This window comes from Brassica napus, chromosome C3 (genome assembly GCF_020379485.1).
Source record: "Brassica napus cultivar Da-Ae chromosome C3, Da-Ae, whole genome shotgun sequence".
Classification (NCBI taxonomy): domain Eukaryota; kingdom Viridiplantae; phylum Streptophyta; class Magnoliopsida; order Brassicales; family Brassicaceae; genus Brassica; species Brassica napus.
In genome coordinates this window covers 33,131,426-33,156,846 of record NC_063446.1, presented here as the reverse complement: position 1 = coordinate 33,156,846, position 25,421 = coordinate 33,131,426, and the positions used below count along the sequence as shown (strand labels likewise).

The window sequence follows — 25,421 nt, the reverse complement described above, 5'->3', positions numbered from 1 at the left end:
ATATTTACAAAAAATCTGATAAAAAAACAAGGGGAGGTAGACAACTGTTTGATCCTAAAACGATATGGTCGGATTAACACATCAAGATTTAGTTTAGGGTTTCTAAGAAGACGCTTTATTCGATCGGTTGATGAGAGTTTACAAGAGTTTAGACTTAAAGAACGGTAAAAAGGCTAAACGTTGACCGGTCTACGATAAACCCTAGATGTCGCCGTTCTTCAACAGTAAGCTCCCCCAGTCCTTTAACATTGGTAGGCTTTGGTTGGAGAGTGCAACTTGTCCTCCAACAGTAATTCCCCCCCAGTCCGTTGCGAATGTGGTTTTTCGCCAGTAACTTTTGTGCGGACTTCATATTCGACTAGTTCGTGATAGGCTCGTTTCTATCGTGGGTCACGCTGTTTTACACGTGTTAGCGAGTTGTCATCTTGTTTAAGATGTTCATTGCCGCATTAATTATCTGTGTAGTGATTGTGTTGCTTCGTTTACCATGTTAGCCCTCTATAAAAAGTAATGGACCAACTCATCGATTTAGTTCTTCTTCTTATTTTCTTGCTTTTTCTTTGCTGTTGACGTTTGCGGACGGTTTAGTTCTTGCCGAAATCGCAAGTGTGCTGAGAGCGATGTCGATCGTCTTGGAGAAGAAAAAGGTTACTTGATGATTCAGGCGAGATAAAGGCAAGGATATTGCCGAGGACCCCGAAAGTGAGGTGAAGCTGCACCGACAGAATCGTCGCAAAACCCTAGCGCATCAGCATCATGAAGAACATCTGAAGTCTTCTGAAGATCCGGGCAGTAGGTACGGTGGTGCCGTATTGGCTTCAGGGGTAGCTGTCGCGGCCGACGGTGCTCGCGTCGGCGGGGGTGGCGAAAGGGATGGTGTTTTGCCCGTCTTCGTGCCGAATTCTGGTTAATAGGATGCGATTGAGGGCGGTTCGACGACTCTGAAGGTGAGTGGGACCCGTTCGGCAAGGCGGCATGAAGGGCAAACTCCCGATAAAGGGGTTTTTGTCGCGAAGCCTCGTTCGGAGGGCCTGGGTCGCGCGGTGATATCTTATGAATTTGCATGATTTTAGCCATTCATTCTTGTACATTTTGATCATATATATTATGATTTAGTCATTTTTAGGTTGTATTTTGCATATATGAGTCTTTATTAGGGGGTGGAGTGTGCTATGGAGTTCTTGGAGGTGTTTAGAGACATTTGTGGTGCAAAAGGGTGAAAGATGAACATGGATGGAGGTCTTAAAGATACCTTCTGTTGCTAAGATTTTGGGAAGGCATAGTAAATTGAGTTACCTTTCCAATGGAAGTGATTTCAAGTCATTTGGAACTGTATTGGAGGAGTTATGGTCGATTTACTAGAGACATATCAACCCCAGCGCGACCAGACCACAGCGGGTTCGACCACCCGCACGCAGCTACCCTTCCTTCCCGCGGCCGCGGTCGACCCAGTACAGGTTAGGCAGCCCGGGTTGGTCGACCCACGCGCATGAACTGAACCTGGGTGGAGCGGCCCGGACGATCCAGTCAACATACCCGCTCCAAACCCTTTTCTGGGCGATTTTGATGATTTTTATGGGCTTTTCAGAATTGTTTATGAGCCCATTAGGGTTTTTAAGGGTCATATAAATACTTTGTAACTCCTAAAGTTGGATCTTATCTCATTTTCTTTCAAGACTTTGTCTAAACTTGTAAAAGTTTGAATCTTTTGATAATCTAAGGAAGTACTTCATCTTATATTTGTGTTTCTCTTGCTCATTAACATGATTAGCCTTGATCCTTACATGGTGTAGATCCAAAAATCTACACTAAGTATTTGATAGTGTTTGAATGTAAAAACTAGGGAAGAAAAAGGATGTGGGCAACGATATCCTTATAACACAACGATGTAGTCAGGTATGAGTCGACAAAAAATGACTATATTCGGAGGTCGAATATCAAGGAGATATCAGGGAGGGAAGGATCGTGACTGGACTCACGATCGAGCTGCCTACGTACCCGTCAAGGGATCAAGTCTAAACGTAGTTCGATTATAATCATCTCGGGATCAAGTCTTGATCAAAATGTCATGTTCATCGGTCTTGAGCAAGACGTTGGGTTGTCGATATCGAGCAAGACGTCGGGTTATCATTATGAGCCAGACGTTGGGTTATCATTATGAGCCAGACGTTGGGTTGTCGTTATCGAGCAAGACGTCGGGTTGTCGGTCTTGAGAAAGACATCGGGTTATCTCTTACCATCTCGGACGAGATGTCGTTTTGAGTTCGGGAAGTCGTTAAGGATTTGTGGCGGCGGAGCCGTAATCGATCTGGTAGTGAATAATGATGTGGTCTTCGATGGTTGATCTTTTATCAACAAATAAGCACACAATCCTCTTTAAGCGCTATGAAGGTAATGAATAATTGTATTCCTGGTCGTAAGCCCTCATAAGCTCTAAAAGTCGGACCTTTGTGAATGGCATCGTATATGAATACGAGCTCGGGACACTAACATGGTCAAGGGTCGCTTTTGCTGTGTAAATGATTATGGATTTCAACCGATACGAGGTTGTAGTTGCTTTATGAAGTAAGCGTAGAGAAAGCATTTTGTCTTCTTTTGGCTCTTCTCTCAAGTGGTGATAAATCTTGTCTTTTCTATACAATGGAATAATGGAACATGGTTCTATTTCTTGTTCTTTCCCTCGAGAGGTCCCTCCCCCCCCCCTTGAGAAGATAGCTCTCTTGTCCTTTTATAGAACTCTTTATCTGTTGTTTAGTTGTTACACATGCCTCATTTTTCTCAGCTTTGACTTCTTCTTTAGCTCGCAAGTTGCCGATATAATAGAAGACTAATGACTAATTCTTTTGACTTGATCTTTTGGCGTTTAATGATCGCAGGAAACTTGGTGGCGGTTTAATGGTCCAACACATGGGTTTAAGGTTTCTCATGGAGATTAGTGAGTAGTGACCTTGTGATTCATGGGTTAGATAGATTAGGGTGATTAGGTGGATATTTAGGATGTTTATTGCTTGATTAACATTGTTCTATGCTTGCTACATGTTCTTAATGCTAGATTAGACTTGATCACTCTCATCTAGACCTTAAGTTATTTTACGCCCGGAAGGTGTTTGTTAAAATGCTTGAATGAACTTAGTATTATCTTTTACATACTTGGCCAACGACAGTTGATGTCCGAGATGTTTAGGTGGTTAGTAGACTTGTGATTCATGCATGCTTGATTGCGTTAGCCAACGACAGTTGATGTTTAATTCATGATTAGCATAGGAGTTTTTGCCACGACAGTGGATTAATCTATATTGAATGAGATCTAGACCTATAGACTTGTTGATTGTTTTGTTTGAACATCCTAGATTGAACCTTGATCACCTTATATCAATTATCATTGCCCATGGATCCATCCTTAGCATTTGATTGAATTCTTGCACTTATTTCTTGATTGGATTTGAGATCACCTTGTTTATATTCCTAGGACATTAGCTTGTTACAAAATCATCCATATTCTTGTTTGCTTAGATTAAGAAAGCTTATGTATTATTGGTGTTATAGATCATTAGTTCCTTGTGGATTTGATCCTAAAATGCTACAATGACATACCATTAGATTGTGGTATTGTTGGCACATTAGGTTAATTGGTGTGTGCTTAAATGCTTAATCACGCTGCCCCGAAAAGAGTTACAGGCGAGGGCGAAGCGTAAAAAGAAGTCTTCAGGAGGGGACTGGGGTCCGAAGGGGCCGGTCACGGGGCCGGTCACGGGACCGCTGAAGCCGGTCATACCGTTCGAGATGCTAGAAGACGAGGCTTTTAGGGTGTTGCCTCCTTTGAGGGATGATTTTTTACGTCTGGCTGTCGTCTAGGACCAGAATTGGCCGAACGTTCAATCGTCGTGGTCGGGTGTGACGGATTTTTCCTCGGTTTTGGCAGATGCCTGCGCTCCTGCGGGGCTTGTCTTTATCCCCCCGCAGGAGGATATGCGGCCTTAGTCGCCTCCCCAAGGTTTTGCGTGCATATATGAGTCGTGGTTTGGGGAGGAGGCCAAGATGTGGCTCCCCATTCCAAAACTGGTGACCGCTTATCGTCGCTGGAGAGATATGCCAATCTTACAGTTGATGGGAGGGACCGTTTGGCTGATGGTTGCTTTGCTGGTCAAGGCTCCCAAATTGGGTGTTGTCCTCGACAGCAAACGTTTGAAGAGTTGTGCCAGTTGTCGGTGATATGTAGACGCGATGGCTTGCATGGAGTGTATCCATGGTGTGCTGAGAATCGCGTTATACGGTGCGTTGGTCTCGATGACCGAGAATTTGACGATTCTTGGGACCCCTTTCGCTGCCACGTTGAGGCAAATGGTGCCAAGTAGCCTTTCGGAGGAGCTGTTGAAACCAGTGAGCGTCCAGGAAGATAACTTAATGTTAGCGAGGTCCGTTTCCATTTGGATAAGGGTTCACTTAAATATTGGGAATCTCAGACTTCTGATTCTGAAATCCAGTGCCACTGATGAAGTTCACATCTTCCTCTACTTCGTTGTTGTCGTCTATATCTACAAGCTTCTACATCTTTTGCAAAGCTAACATGCTTCCTGAGAAGCTTGTGAACACTGTCCAGCTTTGCTTTCACATCGTCTATCTGCTCCTTTCCAAGGGCAGATGTTGATCTTCTCCTCTCGAAGTCAGTGTTCTTGGTGCTATTGCTAGACGCCAAGTTCTTAGTAAGTCTCACAGCCTCTTATGGATTCCTAGTGTTGAAGTTTCTTTCATTAGCTTTGTCCAGAGCCATCTGATTTGCCAGCTCAATGTCTCTGAAGAATGTGCTGAGCAGATGCACTTGGTTGTATCCATGGTGTGGACAATCTCGCTGGTAAGACTTAAATCTGATCAAGGAGCTTCTGAATGATTCTGAATGATTCTGTAGGCTCATGCGCGAATGTAGCAATCTTTCTCCTCAAGTCTTCTACGCATGGATCATCAAAGAAGTTTCGCAGGAATGCGTTCTTGATGGCGTCCCAGGATGTAAGAGATCTTGGTGGTAATTGTTTAAGCCACTGTGAAGCTTCCCTAGCAAGTGAGTAATTGAAGAGCTTGCAGAAAAGGTAGTCAGCAGGGACTCCATTAGCTTTAATGGCAGAAACTAGATCCTCAAACCGTTCCAGATGGTCCATAGGATGCTCATGGGATGACTCACAGTAAGGTGTCTGTCCCACGAGTGTACTGAGGCTTCAGCTCGAAACCATTCCTCTCAGTAGCTGGAGGACGAATGGAAGATCTATTGGCATAGTATTAATCTGGACGGTTGTAATCAGTCAACGTTCTGATGCGAGCAGCTTCCTGTACAGCTTGAGCAGCAGTTGTAGCAGCCTCAGCTTCAGGATCAGGGATTCAGCCCCCTGATCATCTATCTCTTGACCTGCTGCATTACGCAGATGACCTTCCAGGTCATACATGTCTCCATTCTCATATTGGGTTAGAATAAAAGTCGCAACCATGTCTCGCGGTTGAGTATCAATCGATGTTCTAGATGAAGTGTCGATTGATGTCGGGTGAAGAGTGTCGGTCGACGGTTGAAGATTCTCGGTCGACGCTGGAATGCGAGTATCGGTCAATGAACAAGCATTGATGTCGATTGATGCGGTGCGTATCTCTTTGCGGATCGAGCGTTCTAAGCGAGCAGGGTCTGAGAATAGCAGTTTTTTTTCCTTGTTGCTTCTGGTACTGCTAGGCATGCACCTAAAAGATAAGAAAAAGATTTAATTAGTAACACATCAAAATAACCTAGACTCAAACGAGCTAGATAAGATCTAATGGCGATCAAAGCTCCCCGACAACGGCGCCAAATTTGATATCACCCTAATTACCCTAAGGAGTGACTTTTACTCTCTCAAATAAGAGGTTCAGTTGTAGTATTTAGGGATCGTATCCACAAAGAGCTAGGGCACACACTATATCCTAATCAGCAGTGATTAAGCTAGGTTGAACAGTTATGATTAAAGCAAACAGGGGTGAACAAGGTAGTTGTTCGAGTAACTGGAGTTTGGTTTGAATGCAATAATAAGAAAAATGCTAGGCCTAGGGTTTCCATTCAGGAAATCAGGATTATAGCTATATAGATTACTAAGCTGCTAGATATATTAGAACTCCACTGGGAGTACATATCTAACAACCTTCGTTGTATAGATACTCTAATATCTAGATCTTGGATCTCAACTATCGTTTACTGATCACAAGAAAGTGTCGATCGATTATTCGCTAGGGTTTCTAAAGCAACTTTTGTTTGTTTCTAGCAATCCTAGCTCAGATAGGTTTGGTTCAGAGAATAAGTCAAGCAATAGCTTGAACCTAATGATTCTAAGATCAAGTTCTAGGTAGCTAATCTAGAACAAGCAGTAAGAACAACCTATTCAATGAATATCACAACTTAGAAATTCTATATTTTGGGCTAATCCTTCATATCCTATCTGAACCATAAATCTAACAAGTAGATTACTTAGACATAGCTAAGCAAATCATAACAATCAATATTGAAAATTGCATAGATAGATAGATAGATAGATAGATAGATAGAAAGATAAATAATGGAGTTCCGATAACAATCCCTGAAAGAGTTGGTATCTTCTCTCCGAAACTACTAAAAACCTTAGAACTATTGCTGTGCAAAGAGAAAAGTAATGAAAGTATTTCGAAAGCGTGTGTTACCTAGAACAATGGCAGAGCACATAAATATTTGGTTAAAACTCGTCAGGGTCAATCTCATAATAAGGTGATGTCTTGGGCTTCAAGTCGACTGGACCAAATCAGGCCTCTTTGTGCGCTTCACTGTCGATCGACAACACAGAGTATGTGTCGATTGATTATTGTCTCTAAATGTCGACCTCTGGTCTAGTTCGATGGTCAGCTCGGGTGCAATCTCCAAAGTGCTCCAAAATGCACCAAAATCATCACTTTCCTACAAATCACTCCTAAACCTGTAAATGCGCTAAATAGATTCCAAAAAAAATATAATTATATCATAAAATACTTATAAATCATGGGTAAAAATGAGTAAAATCCATGGTATATCACATCTCAGTAGGGATAAGAGTGTCTTAAAGCTCCATTTTAATTGTTATCTACATTGATATAATTATAATATTTTTTGGATACATTATGCAATTATCCTTTATTTTTGCATTTTTTTACAGACAGATTTTCATGTTTTTTCCTTAAAATAATTTAATCTAAGTATGGGTGTTCGGTTGTCTAATCGGTTTCAGTTTGGGGTCAATTTTGATTTGAGTTTTCTGGGAAGTCAAAAGTTTGGTTCGGTTCGGATAAAGTAGTAACACATTCACTACAAGAAACATATTAATTATAAGGGTCATATTCCTTGTTAATTAGTTGTAATATGAGAATTAACAAATTGATAAGGAAAATCGTTTCGTTGTAGAATGCCTATCGTAATGGAAAATTTATCGTAACTTTCTCGTAACGTTTACGACGAAACAAATTCGTCACAAAAGCGTAGGAGAGAATTTCATCGTAATTTCGTAGTTACGCTTCATTGTAAAAGATTCATACAGTTTCCTTACAAAGTCGTCTTTAAGTGCTTGTACATTTTACAAGGAATTTACAAGTATTTCTTTGTAAATTTTTTTGTAAAACTTACGAGGATTTTACAAGTACTTCCTTGTAATGTTTAAAAGAAATTTACATATCATTACCGTATTATTATAATATTACGACATATTTAAAATATTTAAATTATAAACATAATATGAAAAATATTAAAATATTGTTCTAAAAATATAAATGTCATAAACTAATATTTTAATTTCATAATACAAAAACAGAAAAAACTAAGGGAGGACACCATCAAAGTAATTGTTTGGGGCATTCTTTCTCGGAGACACTTGTACTTCATATGTGGGTTCCGTCTTGAAGAGTAGAACGAAGTCGCCCTTGCGACTTCGTTGACAGATCCTACTCCTACAATCAGTCTCTTCTTTTTAGGAGTAACCTTGAAAAAGAAAAATATTAATTTAATTAATTATATAAAAGTTCCTAGATGATAAAATATATTTTAAATTTTTAAAAAAATTAATGTTGTTTAAATACCGCAACCTTATATTTGAATATAGTTTTGTCACATAAACTAACCACCTAAGCTAATTACCTAAGCTAACCGCCTAAAACCTAAACTAGCAATACCTTGAGCGGAGGAGGGGAGGAGTCGTTTAAGAGGAATGAAGGAGGCTTTCCACATTCATGTTTCGAGTTTATATAAGGAAACAACATTCCTCGTAAAGTCGTTGTAATTTTACGAGGAATACCAGCCTCGCGTTTTTAGTGTTACGAGGAATCAACCAGGCCCGTGTTTTTAGAGTTATAACAAATTTACAAGGAAGACATTACAACGAATTGACAATAACACATGTATTACGAGGAATCTACCAGGTCCGCGTTTTTAAAGTTACAACGAATTTATAAGGAAGCATTATAACGAATTTACAAATAAATCTTTGCAACAAATTTACAAGGAAAGCATTACGACAAATTTACAAGGACATGTGTATTACGAAAAATTTACCAGACCCATGTTTTACGTTACGACGAATTTACTAGAACTATATCTGAATCCCTGAAAATCAAATCCTTAAACCCCAAAGTCCCTTACCTATAACATCATATCCCTTCTACCACATCTTCCCCTTTATCTCATTTTCTCTTAAACCCTAATCTCTAAACAAGGAGAACATATACATATCAGATAACCAAGCATGAAATTGAGAATTTAACCATTAGATCATACCTCTATTGCTCCAGTTTTTGCCAATTTTACGCCAACATTCTCCAACCCTAAGTTATGTTTATAACACCAAACATTACACCAATGGTCAAAATCATACTCTACGATCATTGTAGTAGCTTACAATTGAAGTCAAAAACAAGGGGCTGAAGTGTTTAGTTCGTTCCAGGATGTATAAAAGCAATGAACTTTTTCTAAAAGTTATACCTTTGTATTAGGCTTGCGACCAGTTGCAAACATAACATGCTAAAACCCATCAACAGTCCCCTTGCTGGTCTTCAGAGACAACGAACCATCTCCAGCTTTGATGATGGCTTCAGGTGATTCCTCCGTGTGGAACTCAATGCCTCTCAAAGACATCTGCTCGCCAACAAAATCCCTGAACTATGAAAAATAACGAAACAACAATTAAAAATAAATAAAAAAGCCAAAAGTCATTCTGAAAAGTTACTCACGTCTTCATCAAACCCTCTCAGCACCTATTTTTTTTTTTTTGTAAACTGAAAGGGTTAAACTCGAGTTTATTAAAGACACAGATCTAATCCCGGGTGGAGGTACAGTCCACGGATAGACCTTTTCCTGTGAATTCAAATGAACCGAAAGCAATATCCCATATCCGTGTGGCCAGTGGGGTTTGAACCCGGGTTCACCGTATTGGGTTTTTAATTCCCTCAAGCTCCACTAGGCCATCGCCACTGGTTAAAAGGGTTAAACTCGGATCTATTAAAGACACATACTTAATCCCCGGGTAGAGGTACAGCCCACAAATAGACCTTCTCCTGGACATTCAAATGAGCCGAAAGCAATAACCCATATCCATGTGACCAGTGGGGTTTGAACCCGAATTCGTCGTATTGGGTTTTTAATTCCCTCAAGCTCCACTAGGCCACCGCCACTGGTTCCCTCATCACCTTCTTTTGCCTTATAAAAACATGAACTTCAATGTTAAGACCGTTAAATATGCCCGCAAACTCCAGGGCGATGTATCCACCACCGACGATAGCAATCTTCTTAGCGTTGGAAGGAAAATCAATTGCATACTCTCTTCCTGGAATGTCGGGTATGAAGGGATGTCCACCGACTGCAATCAGAATATTCCTCGAAGTGTAGATTTTCCCGTCTACATCAATGGTGTGCGGGTCTATAACCTGAAGAGAAAATCAAACTCAAAATCCATTTAAAAAAAAAGAACTATATATAAAACTTTGAGCTTGAGAGCCTACCTTTCCACGACCTTCAATCAACTTGACATTAGCGTTGTTCAGTAATATAATATCTAACCGAACATCATTGTAATTTTCAACCATAATGAAAATGAATTAACTCCATGACTCGAAGTAAATCATTTCTTAGATCACTTAAATTCGACCTCAACACATGAAAACAATTACTAACACAATTAAAAAAAACTGACACCAATGCTATAAATCTTTACCGAGATATTAGTCCCAATAATAGCAGCACTATTGGCGTATACCGAGATAGTCTCACAGCCACTAGCTTCACTGCTCTGATCCTCAGCCAAAACAGACTGATATATCTAACTGAAAATAAGGTTTCAGCATCGAACGTGACTCGGTTTAGCAGATTCTAGTTTCCAGAAGTGTGGAGCTCATAGCACTGGTTGAATTTTTAAAATAGTTATTTGGCGTTGGGATGAAGAGACTATGCCACAAACCTTTATTAGGTTGACTAGTCATCTGGTTGACCACTCTATCGTCAATAGCTTGGTGTATGTTATCCTCAAGAATCAGAAAACAAAGTGTCTCATCTTTCCAAGAGCAAGGATACTCCACACATGGTTCTGTAAAACCAGTGATACTTGGTTATACAATCTGAACTTCAGCGTCACACACTTTCTGTCCTTTGTAACCATTTATATCCTGATTTTACCGAGTACACGCCCGACTTCGTATAGTTCCATGCATATGTATCCCGTTTGGAAGTATTGCTTTCATCTATTAAAAAGAATTAGAAAATCAAAGTGTGTTCTTCATCTAGTATTTCAATAAATTAAAAAAAAAAGAGAATGTTAAATTAAATTCTTCAATAATTTTTTCAACATTCCCGATACTAGGTTAAATTAGTTTATTCTACATTTATTTTTATAAAATTTGATCCATTTATTTCACTTAATCTGCATTGTCTATTTGATTTGTATTTTTATGTATGCATCATCATTAGAAACTTTAGGTAATTGCTTTCAATAGTTGGCAAATTATTGGTCTAGCTATTGTGCATTTTTTTCTACCATCCTCATTACTCAGAGGGAATTCATATCATCAACAAGTAGTGTTATTTCTTACATCTTGGCTGCGATACTCCAACAAAGCTAAAATAAACTAAATGGTCAATGTAGACGTCTATGATATTTTGGGAGCTAACAGTCTCAAACTCAAACCATGAAGTTATCTTGATGAGACAACTAATATGGGTATGTATAGTGATAAACAACAACTCTTCACATAATCCAAGAAGCCAATTACCTCTAACAAACTAGTCATCAAGTCCACGTCATTGTCCCTTAAAGCAAACTCCAGCATAATGTGGCACGCTTTCATGTTCTTGTCTTCGAAAAGACTCGCAACAAGAGCTATAAGATGAAGACTCATCTGAACTAATTTCTTGATGATGGCAGCAGCTTGAGCAGAAGGTTTTTTTTCATCTTTTTCTTGTAACTGGCGGCACGATCTGACCCATCTTTCCCAGCCTTCATGTCTACCTTGTCAGATATAGGATCATCTTTATATGGAGATATTGTTCATTTTTGAATAGATATATATATTTTCTGACATATGCGCAACATACTGACAAGCACTGGTTAATTAGCGGAAGGACGAGTATGTTACTACTCCTGTGTTCTTGGGATAATTAAGTCATTACGTTGTTTAATTCAAGTAATATAAGCAGAATATTATTTTATATATAAGAAAGTGACTGAGTACGAAACAAATAGTTTTCTAGGCGGTTTATACATCATTTCATATGTCACAAGGAGAAAACTCGCCATAGAGAGAGGCAAAATATTTAATTTATAAAACGTTTCTCCATCTGGTTATTCTTTTCTCCATATACATATGGGTTTGACTGATTGACTCTTTCGGAATATAAGTGTGTGGACCGTGGAGTAATTGCAATTCTTTCTAATTTATCTGCATCTAAAAAATGAAAAAATAATTTCATTTCTCTGAAGAAAGTAATTTTTGTTTTATAGCAATACTTTCATTCTTTCCAATTTGAAAGACTTACTGAGTAATACATAAGTTTTTTAATATAACTACATATATTCTTTGTTTGACAAAAAAACTACATATATTCTTTTTCGACTTATTCTTGAATTCACTCCATACAGTGAACCTCTAGGTTCATATTGGTTCACCAATCAATATGATTGTATTATTTCATATTCCATATCTTTTAAAAAAAGAAACAAAATATTGTCAAATTATATTATCTTTTTAAAATTAAAAGGTAAAATAAAAAAATAAAAAATAGTAGTAATTACAAAAAAAATATTTTTAACGTCGTTAGCAAAACATTAAACCCTAAATCCTAATCCCTAAACCCTAAATCCTAAACTCTAAATCTTAAACCCTAAACCCTTGGGTAAACCCTAAACTCTATGATAAATCTTAAACTCTAAATCAAAATCACTAACCACTAAAACACCCAAGGGTTTAGGGTTTAGTGTTTTTATTTAGAGTTTAGGATTTATCCAAGGGTTTAGAGTTTACCCAAGGGTTTAGGGTTTACCCAAGGGTTTAGGATTTACCCTAAGGTTTAGGGTTTAGGGATTAGGATTTAAGATTTAGTGTTTTGCTGACGACGTTAAAAAAATTTTTTTTTTATTTTTTTTTTATTTTTTTTTGTAACTACTCTTTTTTTTTACTTTTTTATTTTAAAAATATAATATAACTTGACAATATTTTTATTTTTTATTTTTTAAAATATCGAATTTGAAATAATGAAATCCTACTGGTTGGTGAACCTCACTCTGTGAACCCAAGAATAACCCTTCTTTTTCTTGCATTTTTCTTCAATTACTCTACTTACTCCAATATCCTACACTATCTTCTCGGACGGCAAGATATTGTTTTTGCTTACTATTATTAGCATTAATTTACAGTTCAAATGGCCATAAAATCTCAATAATATGTTGATATTAATATATATCATATATGCTAGGGGGAAATCAACTGAGGGACGTTCGTCTACTAGTAGAAACAAAAATTGTAAATAAAAAACCATAACACGTATAAATTTAATGAAGAACACATGTCTACACCAGGGGCGAAGCCTCGGTGAGAATATACTTTTAGCTCGGATCTGATCCGAAATTATAATAAGTCGGATTGCTCGAAGAGTTGCATGCTCAAAGTGGATATTCGGAAGGCCTTTTGACACCGTATGTTGGGACTTTGTCCTTAAGATTTTGGAGGCTCAAGAGTTTTCACCTCTGTTTATTACATGGATCAGAGAGTGTATTTGCTCACCAAGGTTCTCGGTAGTTATCAACGGGGAACTAGCGGGGTTCTTTGCGGGAAGAAAAGGTCTACGCCAGGGCGACTTGATCTCCTCTTACTTGTTTATCATGGTCATGGAGGTTCTCTCAAGACTGCTAGAGCTTAAAGCTGATGTTGGCTCCATCAGACTACATCCGCAATGTGTAACTCCGAAGATCACGCATTTGCTGTTTGCAGATGATTTACTGGTTTTCTCTTATGGATCAAGGCATTCTATAACAGATATTAAGGAGACAATGACCATCTTCAAGTCCTGGTGCGGGTTGGACATGAATGAGAACAAGACCGAAATCTTCTTTGGAGGGTTTAATGAGATTCAAGCTGCGGTCATTTGTGATCTCTCTGGTTTCATGTGTGGCACCTTTCCGACCAGATACCTTGGCTTACCTTTAAATCCAAAAAAGATTAGTCTAGTCACTCTCCAGCCTTTCCTTGAACGGATCACTTCAAAGCTGCACTCTTATACAGCGAAATATCTCTCCTTTGCGGGCAAGGTCACTCTTATAACCTCAGTTGTCTACGGTATGATGAATTTTTGGAGCTCCGTTTTTGTTCTCCCGAAGAGTTTCTATGCAAAGGTGGACTCTTTATGTGCGGCTTTCTTATGGAACAATAAGACTAATACTGCCGCGGGTGCAAGAGTTGCGTGGGAGGCTATATGCAAACCGAAAATGAAAGGTGGTCTGGGTATTCGGAAACTTGAAGAGTTTGAGATGGTGTTCAGACTAAAAAGGTTATGGAATTTGTTCACGAACTTGGGGTCACTATGGGTTGCATGGGTTAAGCACAACATCTTCAATGATCGGAGTATATGGTTAATTCCGGATACTCAAAGGTTCTCTCCTTCTGTTAGGAGTATGCTTCAGTTAAAACCGAAGCTTGATGACTTCATGCGGTGTCGGGTTAGGAATGGGAACAAAGCTCTGTTTTGGTTTGATTATTGGACAGACTTGGGTCCTCTTCATGTAATGTTTGGAGATGCTGGTAGTCGAGATCTTAGGATACCTTCTGCGTCGACTGTGGTAGAGGCGACATCACAAGGTTACTGGTCTATTCCTTCAGCAAGATCAGACGAAATGGAAACGCTCCACATTGTTTTATCCACTATGAACCCTCCCTCTCCATCGATGGATGCTGATGAGTTCTTATGGCGTGGTCCATCAGACAACTTTGTTCCCAAATTCTCTCCAAAGGTGACTTGGAATATGGTGAGCGAGCATGCTCCTGTGGTGCCTTAATGTAGTTTGGTCTGGTTTAAACAGCATATACCGCGATGCTCGTTTGTACTTTGGATGGCAGTTCTCGCTAGGCTACCAACCCGAGACAGATTATCATCGTGGGGCATGGCGGTGCCTAGAACCTGTGTATTTTGTCCTGCTGGGGATGAAACACATGATCATCTTTTCTTCCAATGTGCTTATTCTGCTCGCATCTGGGCTCTCTTCTCCAGGAGACACAATGTATCTTCGATAGCGGATTTCTCTTCCTCACTGGCCTTTTGTCATTGGCTACATGATGATCACTCACCAGATGTCGCGACTGTTTTCAAGCTTCTGTTGCAGGTCTTTGTCTACACTCTGTGGAGGGAAAGAAACGCTAAAATCTTCAAAGGAGTGTGCAGTTCCAAGGATGTTCTGTTTGCGTCTATGGACCAAGCCATTCGTGACCGCTTACTGAGCTGTCCGGCAACGCGAACTCAAGCGTGCTCACTCCTTCAGTTATACTTCTGGTTCATCGATCCCTACAGCTAGCAGCTGTCTCTTGAGTAATTTCCTTTAATCTCTGTCTTCTCTCCCTGTAACCTCTCTGTTGTTTCTTCAAATAAGTTGCTTGTGTAACAATTCTGTAAAAAACTTGAAAAGCTTTGGTATGAATCTTAACATTTACGCCAAAAAAAAAGAACACATGTCTAGTGTTTTTTATAGTAGAGTGTTCATGTCATGGTTAATGAATTTATAGGGACCTAAATACTCATTTATAACTTAAATAACTCGATTGAATGATGTCTAAAGGAATACAATTATACAAGCAACGCATAATCACGAATATGCTTTATACGTCAAATTACGAAGGTTTAAAATTAGACAAAATTAAGAGGAGTATTAGAAACATATTTGCAATCCCAAAACTAAGACGCAGCTTAGCGCGTGGGAATATCGATATAGGTTTTTTTTTTTTGATGAAATGTTAAATTTATTGATTATCTTAGAAAGTTAAGTTTATGTACAAGCTACAAGAATAAATATGTAAAACAAATCCTCCTATGTATGAAGTATACGCGATCCAAACCAACGCTTCATAAGGCCATAGAGCTTTGGCTTCTCAAAGTACCTTGTAGACATGATGCGATTCCGTACGGTTTTATCAATAATTCGAACTAACTGTCCAACAGCCCTATACTTGTGGCTGTGTCTACGCTCATTACGCTCCCTCCAAATGTAGTACACTGAGACCTGGAGCGCTAAACGCAGGAGTATAGACGAGAGCAAGTCCTGAGACCTGTTCCTGAGTTGATCCAACGTAGTATCCCAGTCCGGGCTAGCGTCTGATAGCAACAAATTTCCCGTGACTTCTAACCAGAGGGTGAAAGTGTATGGACAAGCGAAGAAAAGATGATTCCTGGTTTCTTAAGGTTCACCACACAGTAAGCAACTTTGAGACTGGCTCCATACTCTCATACGGACCCCCGTAGAGAGCCTATCCTTTAATGCAAGCCAAGTGATAAAACTGAACCGGGGAAAACCCTGCTGGAACCACACCATTCTCCACCAATCAGTAACTTCTCTTTGCGTTGTGATAATCTCCCAAGTAGCCTTAGAAGAGAAACTATTTCGATAGTCATGCGATCCGTCTATCCATAAAACAGAGTCAGTCACATGTTGCTCTAGTATCACTGGAAACTGCTTGAGCTCCTCCACAAGCTCTCGAATATTTCGGTCCCAGCAACGCACACGCCACTCTCCACCTTGAATCACATCCTTGATTCTGGCGTTACGAGGAATTCCAAGTTTCATGATGCCCCCTTCGCCAATGATCTCGATCAATCTACCCAAAGAATGCCAGAGGTCTGACCAAAAACGAACTGAATTCCCATCATGTATCTCCATACGCAGAAACAAATGAGCAAGAGGCCTCAACTGCAGCAATTTATTCCAAACCTACGATCCTCCTGAACGGACTTTGACATCCCAAAAAGACTCATCCCTTATTAAGTATAGTCTCACCCAAGCTACCCATAGCGAATCAGACTTTGCAAAAATGCACCAGATCAGTTTTAGAGAGAAAACAGTATCCATCTCCTTTATTTTCCGGATCCCCAAACCACCCTCCGCCTTTGCTGTGCAAACAACATCTCAAGCTACCTTTGCTTTATGGGTAATATTGGGAGATCCACTCCACAAAAAAAGCTGAACACATACTCTCGATGTCATCAATACATCCTTGAGGCAAGGAGAAAGCTGAGCACCAGAAATTTGTTATACTCGCTATAACTGATTGAATCAACTGTAAACGCCCCGCGAAAGATAGAGCCTTACTTGTCCAACTTAGCATCCTGTTCCGGATCTTAGCCAACAACGGTTCATAGTCCGACCTTGACATGATCTTCGTAGTGAGAGGTAGCCCCAAATATTTTATTGGCAGAGCAGATACCGATAACCCTATTGCTGCAGCCTCTTCTTCAAGTACTTGCTTCCCTCTCCCAGCTGTAAACTCTGTCGACTTCGACACGTTGATACATAGACCAGATAATGTAGCAAACTCATTGAAGACCTCTAAGGTACCCGTCAGAGACTGTGGTTTCCCATTGGTGAACACAACAGTATCATCTGCAAAGCTCAGGTGGGTGAGGTTGAGCTCCCTACAGGCTGGGTGATATCCAATGGTCCCCGCTGAGCCATCCCTATCTTTAAAACAGATCTTGCATGGTAGTGGTTTCTGCAAGTCCACTTCAACCAAAGCTCTCGCTACATCCAACCGAATACACTTTTTAGTGTTAGGATGCAGTTTGACAAATTTCCCTGCTGTTCGCGGTAGAAAACAAATTCCTTTCTTAGAATACAAGTATCCTGGCAAGTTCACAAAATCCACCCACAAAGGCATGGCCGAGAGGTCAGGAGGAGCACGTGCTGACTCCGGACTCCATTCGTTCAAAACCAGGGGCACCTCGGCTATATGCCAATACTTCCTCCTTAGAATCCTACTCCGCACCTGAGCATCTTCAATGCGGAACAGAACTGTATTCTTATCAATGAATTGCACATCAATCTTAGGACCTTTCCCTTGTGAAGATCAAATTCTATTCACCGTCGCATGAATCGAACCAATGTGTGGAGCATCATTCATAAAATATCCCACCACAAAACATTTCCATAGTGGCTCAGCATCCTCCAAAATCTCCTCAGGGATGTTGATATCAGCAACACCGTCCTTCACTACAAAATCAGGTTGAAACCGATCGGTTTCCGGAAGTGTTTCTCTCACTGCCTCCGAATAGGAACTCTTTGAACCTGATCCAACAGACCCTACCGAAGGATTCTCCTGAGAACCATTCCTCCGAGGAGAGACAGTCTCATCATTACCCTTGGATTTGCCTTGTCCCACTTGCAGTACGGAACCAACCTGTGGAGGGACAGCCTCAGCATTACCCTCCGGGCCGCCTGACTCACCCGTATGTTCTCCCGCACAGTTTCCGTCCACCGATTTGTCACCCTCAGCAATCATCGTCTCTAGAACTGCCTGCGAGAGATCCTCCGCCGATTTCCCATCTCCGTCGCCTTTTGGATTCTCCGAGTTTTCGCCTTCGTCGTCGCTCCTAGGGTTAGCCGTCATCGCCTTTCCAATAGATCAATTTTTCCTAGGGTTAGCCGTCATCGATCTAGAGTTGAGGGCCGGCATAGGACGAAGCAGTCCACATATCTGTGTTTTGGGCAATGTATGAAACAAACTCTCGGTGGACTTTTAGATCGATCACCCAAAAAATTCATATCAAATAATATTATACATATGGAACAAATTATATATCTAATGAGAAAATGCAAATAACAAAAGTTGATATGGCCGAGTTGGTGTAAGAGCATATTTATTGGAGGTTTCTTAGGTTGTGGTTCTTAGCGTAATATAAGATATGGTTTCTGTCTCTTAGTTTTTTTAGTTAAAAGTTAAGAAATGTTATAAAAGAGATAATGTGTAAGCTTATTATTACTCATGACCAGATGTCTATATTTATACAAGTATTAGACCGTTTTATTTAGACAGTCATTGGAGAAAAGGAAATCATATTTCTAATAGAAATAGGAAATAATATTTATCCTAAATACATATGGAAAAAGATAAACATCAAGTATAGATAAATGTAAACTCTCATTCGCTTAAGTCATTAGCGAATGGGTCGAATGGATAGCTGATGAACCGAACAGTTTGGATCTGATATGGGTCGATCACCACTTGATTTATAACAAGAGACTGTATCTTATATTACTCTAAAAACTCTAATCTAAAAGACTTGCAATAAACATGCTCTAACGCGCCAGATTAAGTTTCTGGCCCGAAAGGGCGTGGGTGTCAACATTATTTGTTTTTCTCTTCAAAATATATAACTGATCCGAGCCGTTGAATCGTGTGAAAGGGAATCTATCATCTAAAGAACGGTTCATATCAGAGCTCTTTTTTCATCAAAACCCCAAAATCCAAAATCTTCCCAGCCACGCCAGTGCCAATCCCATTTTGCCTAAGATACTCAAAATCGGAAGCGAAACGAAGCAAAGCATTCAACACAATGGCTCAAGCAGCGAGATTAAGCATGAGGATGCAGAGAGAGCTGAAGCTCCTCCTCTCCGATCCACCTCACGGCGCTTCGTTTCCACACCTCTCCTCCGCCGCTTCTGGCTCCGGCGATCTCTCATCTTTCTCCTCAATCGATGCTCGTTTGCTTCTTCTCAATATCCTTTTGTCTCTCTCTATTTCAAATATCGATTTAACCCTTGTCTCTTTTTGTTTTCTTTCCACAGAGATGGAAGGACCTGAAGATACTGTTTACGCTAATGGAATCTTCGACGTGACGATTCAGATTCCAGAGAGGTTGTTAGTACGATCTACCTCTTTGTATTTACTATCAGATTATGATTTTGGTTTTGAGTCTGATGATGATAAGGTTTTTGGATCTATCAGATATCCGTTTCAGCCTCCGATTGTGTCTTTTGCTACACAGATCTACCATCCAAACATCGATAACAGTGGCCGAATTTGCCTCGACATCTTGAATCTCCCTCCCAAGGTAACTAGGTGACAGTCACTCTCTTTATTCCTTCACTGCCTTTTGTTGCAGTGAATAGAGTTTTTGTTGAATCCATCTTTGTCTTTGGTGGCTCTTGGCTATTAGAATACATGAAGCTATTCAGCAGCACTAGTAATGAAATGATTAACAAGCAAAAATGATTTTTTTTTTTTAATTAGGAAAAAAAAAGATTGATAGTAATGGTTAGTTTGTTTCTGATTATGAGCACAGGGTGCTTGGCAACCATCATTGAACATCTCTACAGTGCTGACTAGCATTCGATTGTTGCTTACTGAACCCAATCCTGATGATGGCTTGATGTGTGAAGTTGTAAGTCTTACATGGTTACAAACTCATTTTTCTATGAGATTGTTGATTTTTTTTTTTTTTTTGCTGGCCTTGTTTGATTGTCTCAGAGCAGGGAGTACAAATACAATAGACAAGCTTTCGATTATAAGGCCCGGGAGATGACAGAGAAGTATGCTGTCAAGGTTTACAAGTCTGGTGTTGATGGAAGCAGCACCAGCCTCCAAATTCAGGAAACACCTATCGCAGCCGAGGTTAGTTTATTCGTATACGCAAAATCAACATTTTGCGTATATTCATTATAACTTTGCTTCCTTTTTTGTTTCGTTAGAGTCATGGAAATGACAAGGTTTCTGAAAGTGGAATTAGTGTTTTAGCTCGAAATCACGAAAAGCCTGATGGGATTAAGCCGAACTTAGCAGTGGAATCTTCGTTGAGCATGACATATAAAGAGAGTCGTAGCACTGATCAACAAATGGATGGTAATGGGAAAAGAAAAGCAGCTATTGGTTTCTGCGAGGCAAACACATCCGGTAACAACGGAGGGAGCAGGAAGAAACTATCTCTTGCCTTGCCTCCTCGATCTCAAAAGAAAGACTTGTCTGGTGAAGAACTCACACATGAAGTCTCAGCTGCCTGTAAAGAAAACAAGAAACCACGCTCTATTGGAAAAAAGCTTTCTCTGGGGCTAAAGAAGCCATTGGTTAATGCAGCATCACTTAATAATAACTTGGCCTCTTCAGGTGTTCGATCTTCTGCTGCAAAGAGTGACAACAATAGACTAAGCAGAAAACTGTCCTTGAGACCTCTTGGAGAGTCACAGTTGAATGAAGTTAGCAAAGCAGAGGTACTTGCGCAAACTGAAATGAATCAGAATCAAGATGTGACAAGTTGGGGAGGAGAGTTTGAGAATTCGGCCTTGGAAGAAGCATCAATGCCTGAATCCATTGTTGTTCTAGACAGCGAAGAAAGTGGAGGAGAAGAGGAAGAAGCAACAGTCGCTTCGAGGTCAAGATTATTACTGGCAAGGAGAGGAAGTCTCAAGTGTGGTAAACCTTGAAAAAAACTGTTTTGTTTTATTTGGATCGAATCAAGATTGCATATTGAATATCAAGCATAGGATTTATTATATTTATCCTTGAAATACAAAATGAGTGTAGTCTAAAGAATTGATGACGATACATTTTTTTTATATGGAAATTAGATTAGAATAGTGATCAGAGACAAACACATAACCCATAGCGATCGTTGCAGTATCCTCCCTTGGGACATTCGAACCTACAATCGACGTCCCTCTGGCATGGTGGATGTGCTGGACCCAGAGCCTTGCCTATGGCAGCGTCACTTGTACTTCCGGACATAACTTCAACTTCAGTTAACTCTCTTGCTTCTACTCCAAAATCTTCTCCATCATTCACATAAATAAATGGGGTTTAACGGTTAAGTTTTGTTTTCTCTATTTATATTTGTGAAAAGAAACACAAACGCTACTGTTCTAAAAGGCAAAAGAAATACTTACTAGATGTGATGACCAAAATGAAAATCAAGAGTGGAAGCTTGAGAGAAACGTTCTTCATCTTCACGTGTTGGTTTAGAGTTTCAAAGTTTGCGATTGCTTCGTATAGTATTTAGCCATATGTATTCCATACATTTATAGTGTGTGTGGGGCAAGTCTGGTCTTGGTAGCGATACTGGTCAATACTTACAGAATCAATATTCCGTTACCAAATTGGATAAATCACTTTTTTCAGAAACAAGAAGCTATACTATTAAAACAAAATCTCTTTTATGATTCTTCCATTACTTTTTGAAGATAATTAAATTGACATGTCATTCCTCAAATTAATAAAACAAAACCCAAAGTGATTTAGTTTTGTTCTAGACTTTGATCCGCGCGCCCGCGCGAATGTTTATTCAATTTAAAATAAATAATATTATCTGATTCATTGACGGTTTTTTATCTGTGTACGTATATTTATTGATTGTTCGTATAGTAGTTACATTTACTATCAAAATAATATGTTACATGAGATACTTGTCAATTAATAATATATATTACATTAATTTTTTTCTATTTTATTTATATAATAAATCAAACCAATTAGTATGATTGTGTTTATTAATAAATGTATATTTTCAAAATATAATATTGTGTCGGGTAATATGTTATCTTTTAAAAGTATTTATATGTCTCTAGGTTTTTTATATGTCAAATAAATTCAACTATTATGTCTATCTTGAGTAAACTATTTAATTAAAATTTTATTTATTGTATTCTTATAGTTTAAACATAATAGCTTTAATTTTTAAAGTATGCTAGATATTCTTTTTTATATGTTAGATATTCCTATTTAATAGCATCTATTTTTTAAAATATGTGTATATTCCATATAGAATATTCCATTTATGGAACTAAATGTATATTGAAAAGTTGATTTCAATATACCCTGTGGTAATTTACTAATTTGTTTTACAGATTTAAAATCTAGATAATAAAATTTATTGTTATTGGTAAAAGTTATACATAAATATATTTTTATTATATATTTTTTAATTACTTTGATGTATATAAATTTATTTTGAAAATTGTATCTGAGTAGTCAAATAAATTGAAAATGATCAGACTAAAGAAATTTAGTTTACATGTAAAACAATTCGTACAGTATATAATAATTTAATGGCAACTATGTATGTATATAAAGTATTATAATGCGTATAAAAATAGTAAAAGTAGTTAATTTGGCTGCTTATCTAATATAAAAATATATTATGACAAGTAATCCAATTTATCGTAATTTATTAACCAAAATATAAAATTAAACAATTTTTGGTAGATAGATAAACTGACTTTAGTTGTTCAAAAAAAAGAAGTTAAAATGAGATTTGTTGCTATTGTTTACAATTTATTAGACTATAAAGTTTAACTACAAGCGGGTTCATTCCACAACCATTCACTTAAAAGTCTGCATGAGGTCTCCATGGACTCTCTCCTGTTAACAATTAGGATGTTTCCTCTTTGTTATACAGCTATCTAAACAGATAAAACATATTAACATCTAAGGTTTTGAAACTCAAATAAAAAACTATAAGCTACCTTTAAAAGTCCTGAATCAGCTCCTCCTTAACCCACTATATATGTATTTCTCCAATTAAGTACAAAATGTTGTTACTGTCTCTTTGCTTGAGCAAGTGCAGCAGATCAGAAGAGAGTTCCTAAACCCAATATCTATAAGCCTTTATACGGTTTAGGATATATTTAGGGAGAGCTTCCAGTTCCTCTAACATTGATCTATGTTTCTCTTTCCTATAAATCATAACCTCTTGCATGAACAGTGGATCTTGAAACCTTAAACAACAAAAAGTGTCAAAACCGTTAACTATATCAAAATAAACAAATATAAATACGGTCAACCATAACTGGTTTGTTGCCATCCATGAGTGAAGAAACTTAACCTGGACACACCAACAACTCTTGAACGGTTCAACGTCTTTGAGTAATGTGATGCTCTTGTTCGAAGTCATTTTCGGATGGTATTGCATATGTGAAGAGTCGATGTGTTTCTTATATGGCTAATACAACCGATATTTTTGCTAACTAAAATCTCAATGTATTTTTGATTTAGGAAATAAAATTTGTATGACGTGATTAAAGGAAAAAGTTCTTTATTTTAAAGCTAGTGTGATATTAGGTAGATATCCAGGGAAACCGAGATTTTAGGATTCGTAATTTTATTGTTTACCTTATCTAAGCTAGAAATTTAAATATTTGAAGAATATTGCAATCTGCAAGATTTTGTGAACATTAATAATCGGTTTTAGAAAAAGTTATAGAGTTAGGATCTCGATGAATCTTTTGAAAAAAAGTATAGCTAAGAAGCTTTGGTTATTTCACCCATCTGATTTCCTGAAAACCTAATTTTTTTTCTCCCAAACCTTTCAGCCGTCGTTAAACTTCTTGGCGAGATCCTAGCTTCTCCGGCGGTCGGCGTTCCTCGCCATCGCCAGGAGAGGCTCTCGTCAGTCTCATCTATTCTGGCCTGATGAAGGTTGTTGTGGAGTGGCACGATTAGAGCGATTTGGTTGAATGTTCTTACCTTGGTCATAAACTTCTCTGATATGATGATGGAGGTTCCGGATCTTTTGATCAACGGAGTAGCTAGCCCGCTTGTCCACTTGATATCATAGATCTTGTTTCAATATCTTGGTTTCAAGGCCGTGTTCGGTGTGTCGTATTTGCATCGGAGCTCGCTTGTGTTGTTTCTCTCAGTGTTTTTGTTGTTTTATGTCGGGTATCAATTAGATCTTGGGGCTTGGAACAGAGGATGTTTATGGAGTTTAAAGACTGTGTTCTTCTCTGGCCTCTACTCGAGCAGATGGTGATGTTTCGATCCTAAGCCACGGTGCATCTCACATGATGCAAAGGCTCTGTTTCCAGCCTGTTTGAGTCCATTCATGGTGGTCCTGAAGTTGGAAGTGTTGGGGTTTTTCAGTATTACTGGAGCAGTGTGTCTACTATCAGATTGTTTTTCGTGGTCTTTGGCGTTTATGGAATTTCATTCTCTTTTGTTAACGAATTGGTTGGATTAACCTCTTTGAGATGAATCTTTATAAGCTAAGCTCTTTTCAAGCCGCTAATGTGGATAAAAGAAGAGCCAAACAGTTTAAAGGATTCAAGTTCATGGTTTAGAAACAAACAAGAAGACATCAATTTTGGAAATTGTCCAATGCTCTCTTGATGAGTTTCCATTGTAGAGAGGGTGAATAATTTCAATCCTTAATTTTTGCAGAAGCACTAGCCTCTCCTGCAGCCTTCTATTCGAACGCACACCATCATGAGACTATTGTCTTCGTATGTGTGAAGTGCGTTTATGTTTCCTTGACATACCTATTGGTATGGTTTTATGCTTTGATTTTTTGTAATACTCTGGATTTTTTGTCCATGTGGCTCAATAAGATTCACAGTGTTAAAAAAAAAATAAGGCAAACGTACGTAGGTTTAGTAAAGAAGCAAAACGTTGTGTTTAATACCAATTGCATAAGGTAGTAATTATTGAGAAAAACTCAGGGTTAAGTACAAAATGTACTCCTGTTTTAAAGATTAGATGTTAAAAACTCAATCTTTAAAATTTTTGGATGTAAACAAAGGCCAAACATTATTTATCTTTATTTGTTTTATTCAAGGCCAATTTAATTATATTAGTAAATATGATATGTATTTTAAATTGATTTTTGAGAAAACAAAAATATATAGAAAATTCTATTAGTTTTTAAAACTTATTTATATTACAGTGCTAACTTTATTAAAAATAGCAACTGAAAATAAGAATTTTCAAAAACAAACCAAAACATACGGCATTATAAAATTTATCAATTTGTAATAGAATACGTTGTAAATTTTAAATCGTGGATCATAATCACGCTTTAAAACATTAATAACATATTATAAAAATTTATTAATCTGAAATACAATCCTTAAAATATCTAAACTCTCAAGTATAATCATCGAAACGCAAACGTTTAAGTATGAATATGATCTCAGACTTTT

The 25,421-nt window shown here is 38.3% G+C and overlaps 4 protein-coding genes across 5 annotated transcripts; 2 read left to right on the top strand and 2 right to left on the bottom strand.

Annotated features, from left to right (window-relative positions):
• Nucleotides 1-5,294: 5,294 nt before the first annotated feature.
• On the bottom strand, nt 5,295-11,385 carry LOC125583028 (glutathione reductase, chloroplastic/mitochondrial-like). The gene is made up of 4 exons (XM_048749557.1): nt 11,260-11,385; nt 9,685-9,921; nt 9,027-9,157; nt 5,295-5,718 (listed from the first exon to the last, which is right to left on the bottom strand). The coding sequence occupies exons 1-4, from the start codon at nt 11,383-11,385 to the stop codon at nt 5,295-5,297; spliced, it is 918 nt and encodes a 305-aa protein (XP_048605514.1).
• Nucleotides 11,386-14,588: 3,203 nt separating this feature from the next.
• On the top strand, nt 14,589-15,047 carry LOC125583027. Its single transcript, XM_048749556.1, has one exon. The coding sequence runs from the start codon at nt 14,589-14,591 to the stop codon at nt 15,045-15,047; it is 459 nt and encodes a 152-aa protein (XP_048605513.1).
• A 3,863-nt stretch (nt 15,048-18,910) lies between these two features.
• Nucleotides 18,911-21,089, top strand: LOC125583687 (probable ubiquitin-conjugating enzyme E2 37). 2 transcript variants are annotated; one of them, XM_048751087.1, is made up of 6 exons: nt 18,911-19,220; nt 19,305-19,374; nt 19,465-19,570; nt 19,802-19,900; nt 19,987-20,130; nt 20,208-21,089. In XM_048751087.1, the coding sequence occupies exons 1-6, from the start codon at nt 19,073-19,075 to the stop codon at nt 20,934-20,936; spliced, it is 1,296 nt and encodes a 431-aa protein (XP_048607044.1). In that variant the 5' UTR covers nt 18,911-19,072; the 3' UTR covers nt 20,937-21,089. The 2 variants fall into 2 exon arrangements, with proteins under 2 accessions (XP_048607044.1, XP_048607043.1); XM_048751086.1 differs by having other exon boundaries at nt 18,917-19,374.
• LOC125583688 (putative defensin-like protein 257) lies at nt 20,933-23,705 on the bottom strand. Its single transcript, XM_048751089.1, has 2 exons — nt 21,396-23,705; nt 20,933-21,278 (listed from the first exon to the last, which is right to left on the bottom strand). The coding sequence occupies exons 1-2, from the start codon at nt 21,451-21,453 to the stop codon at nt 21,094-21,096; spliced, it is 243 nt and encodes an 80-aa protein (XP_048607046.1). The 5' UTR covers nt 21,454-23,705; the 3' UTR covers nt 20,933-21,093.
• Nucleotides 23,706-25,421: the final 1,716 nt, after the last annotated feature.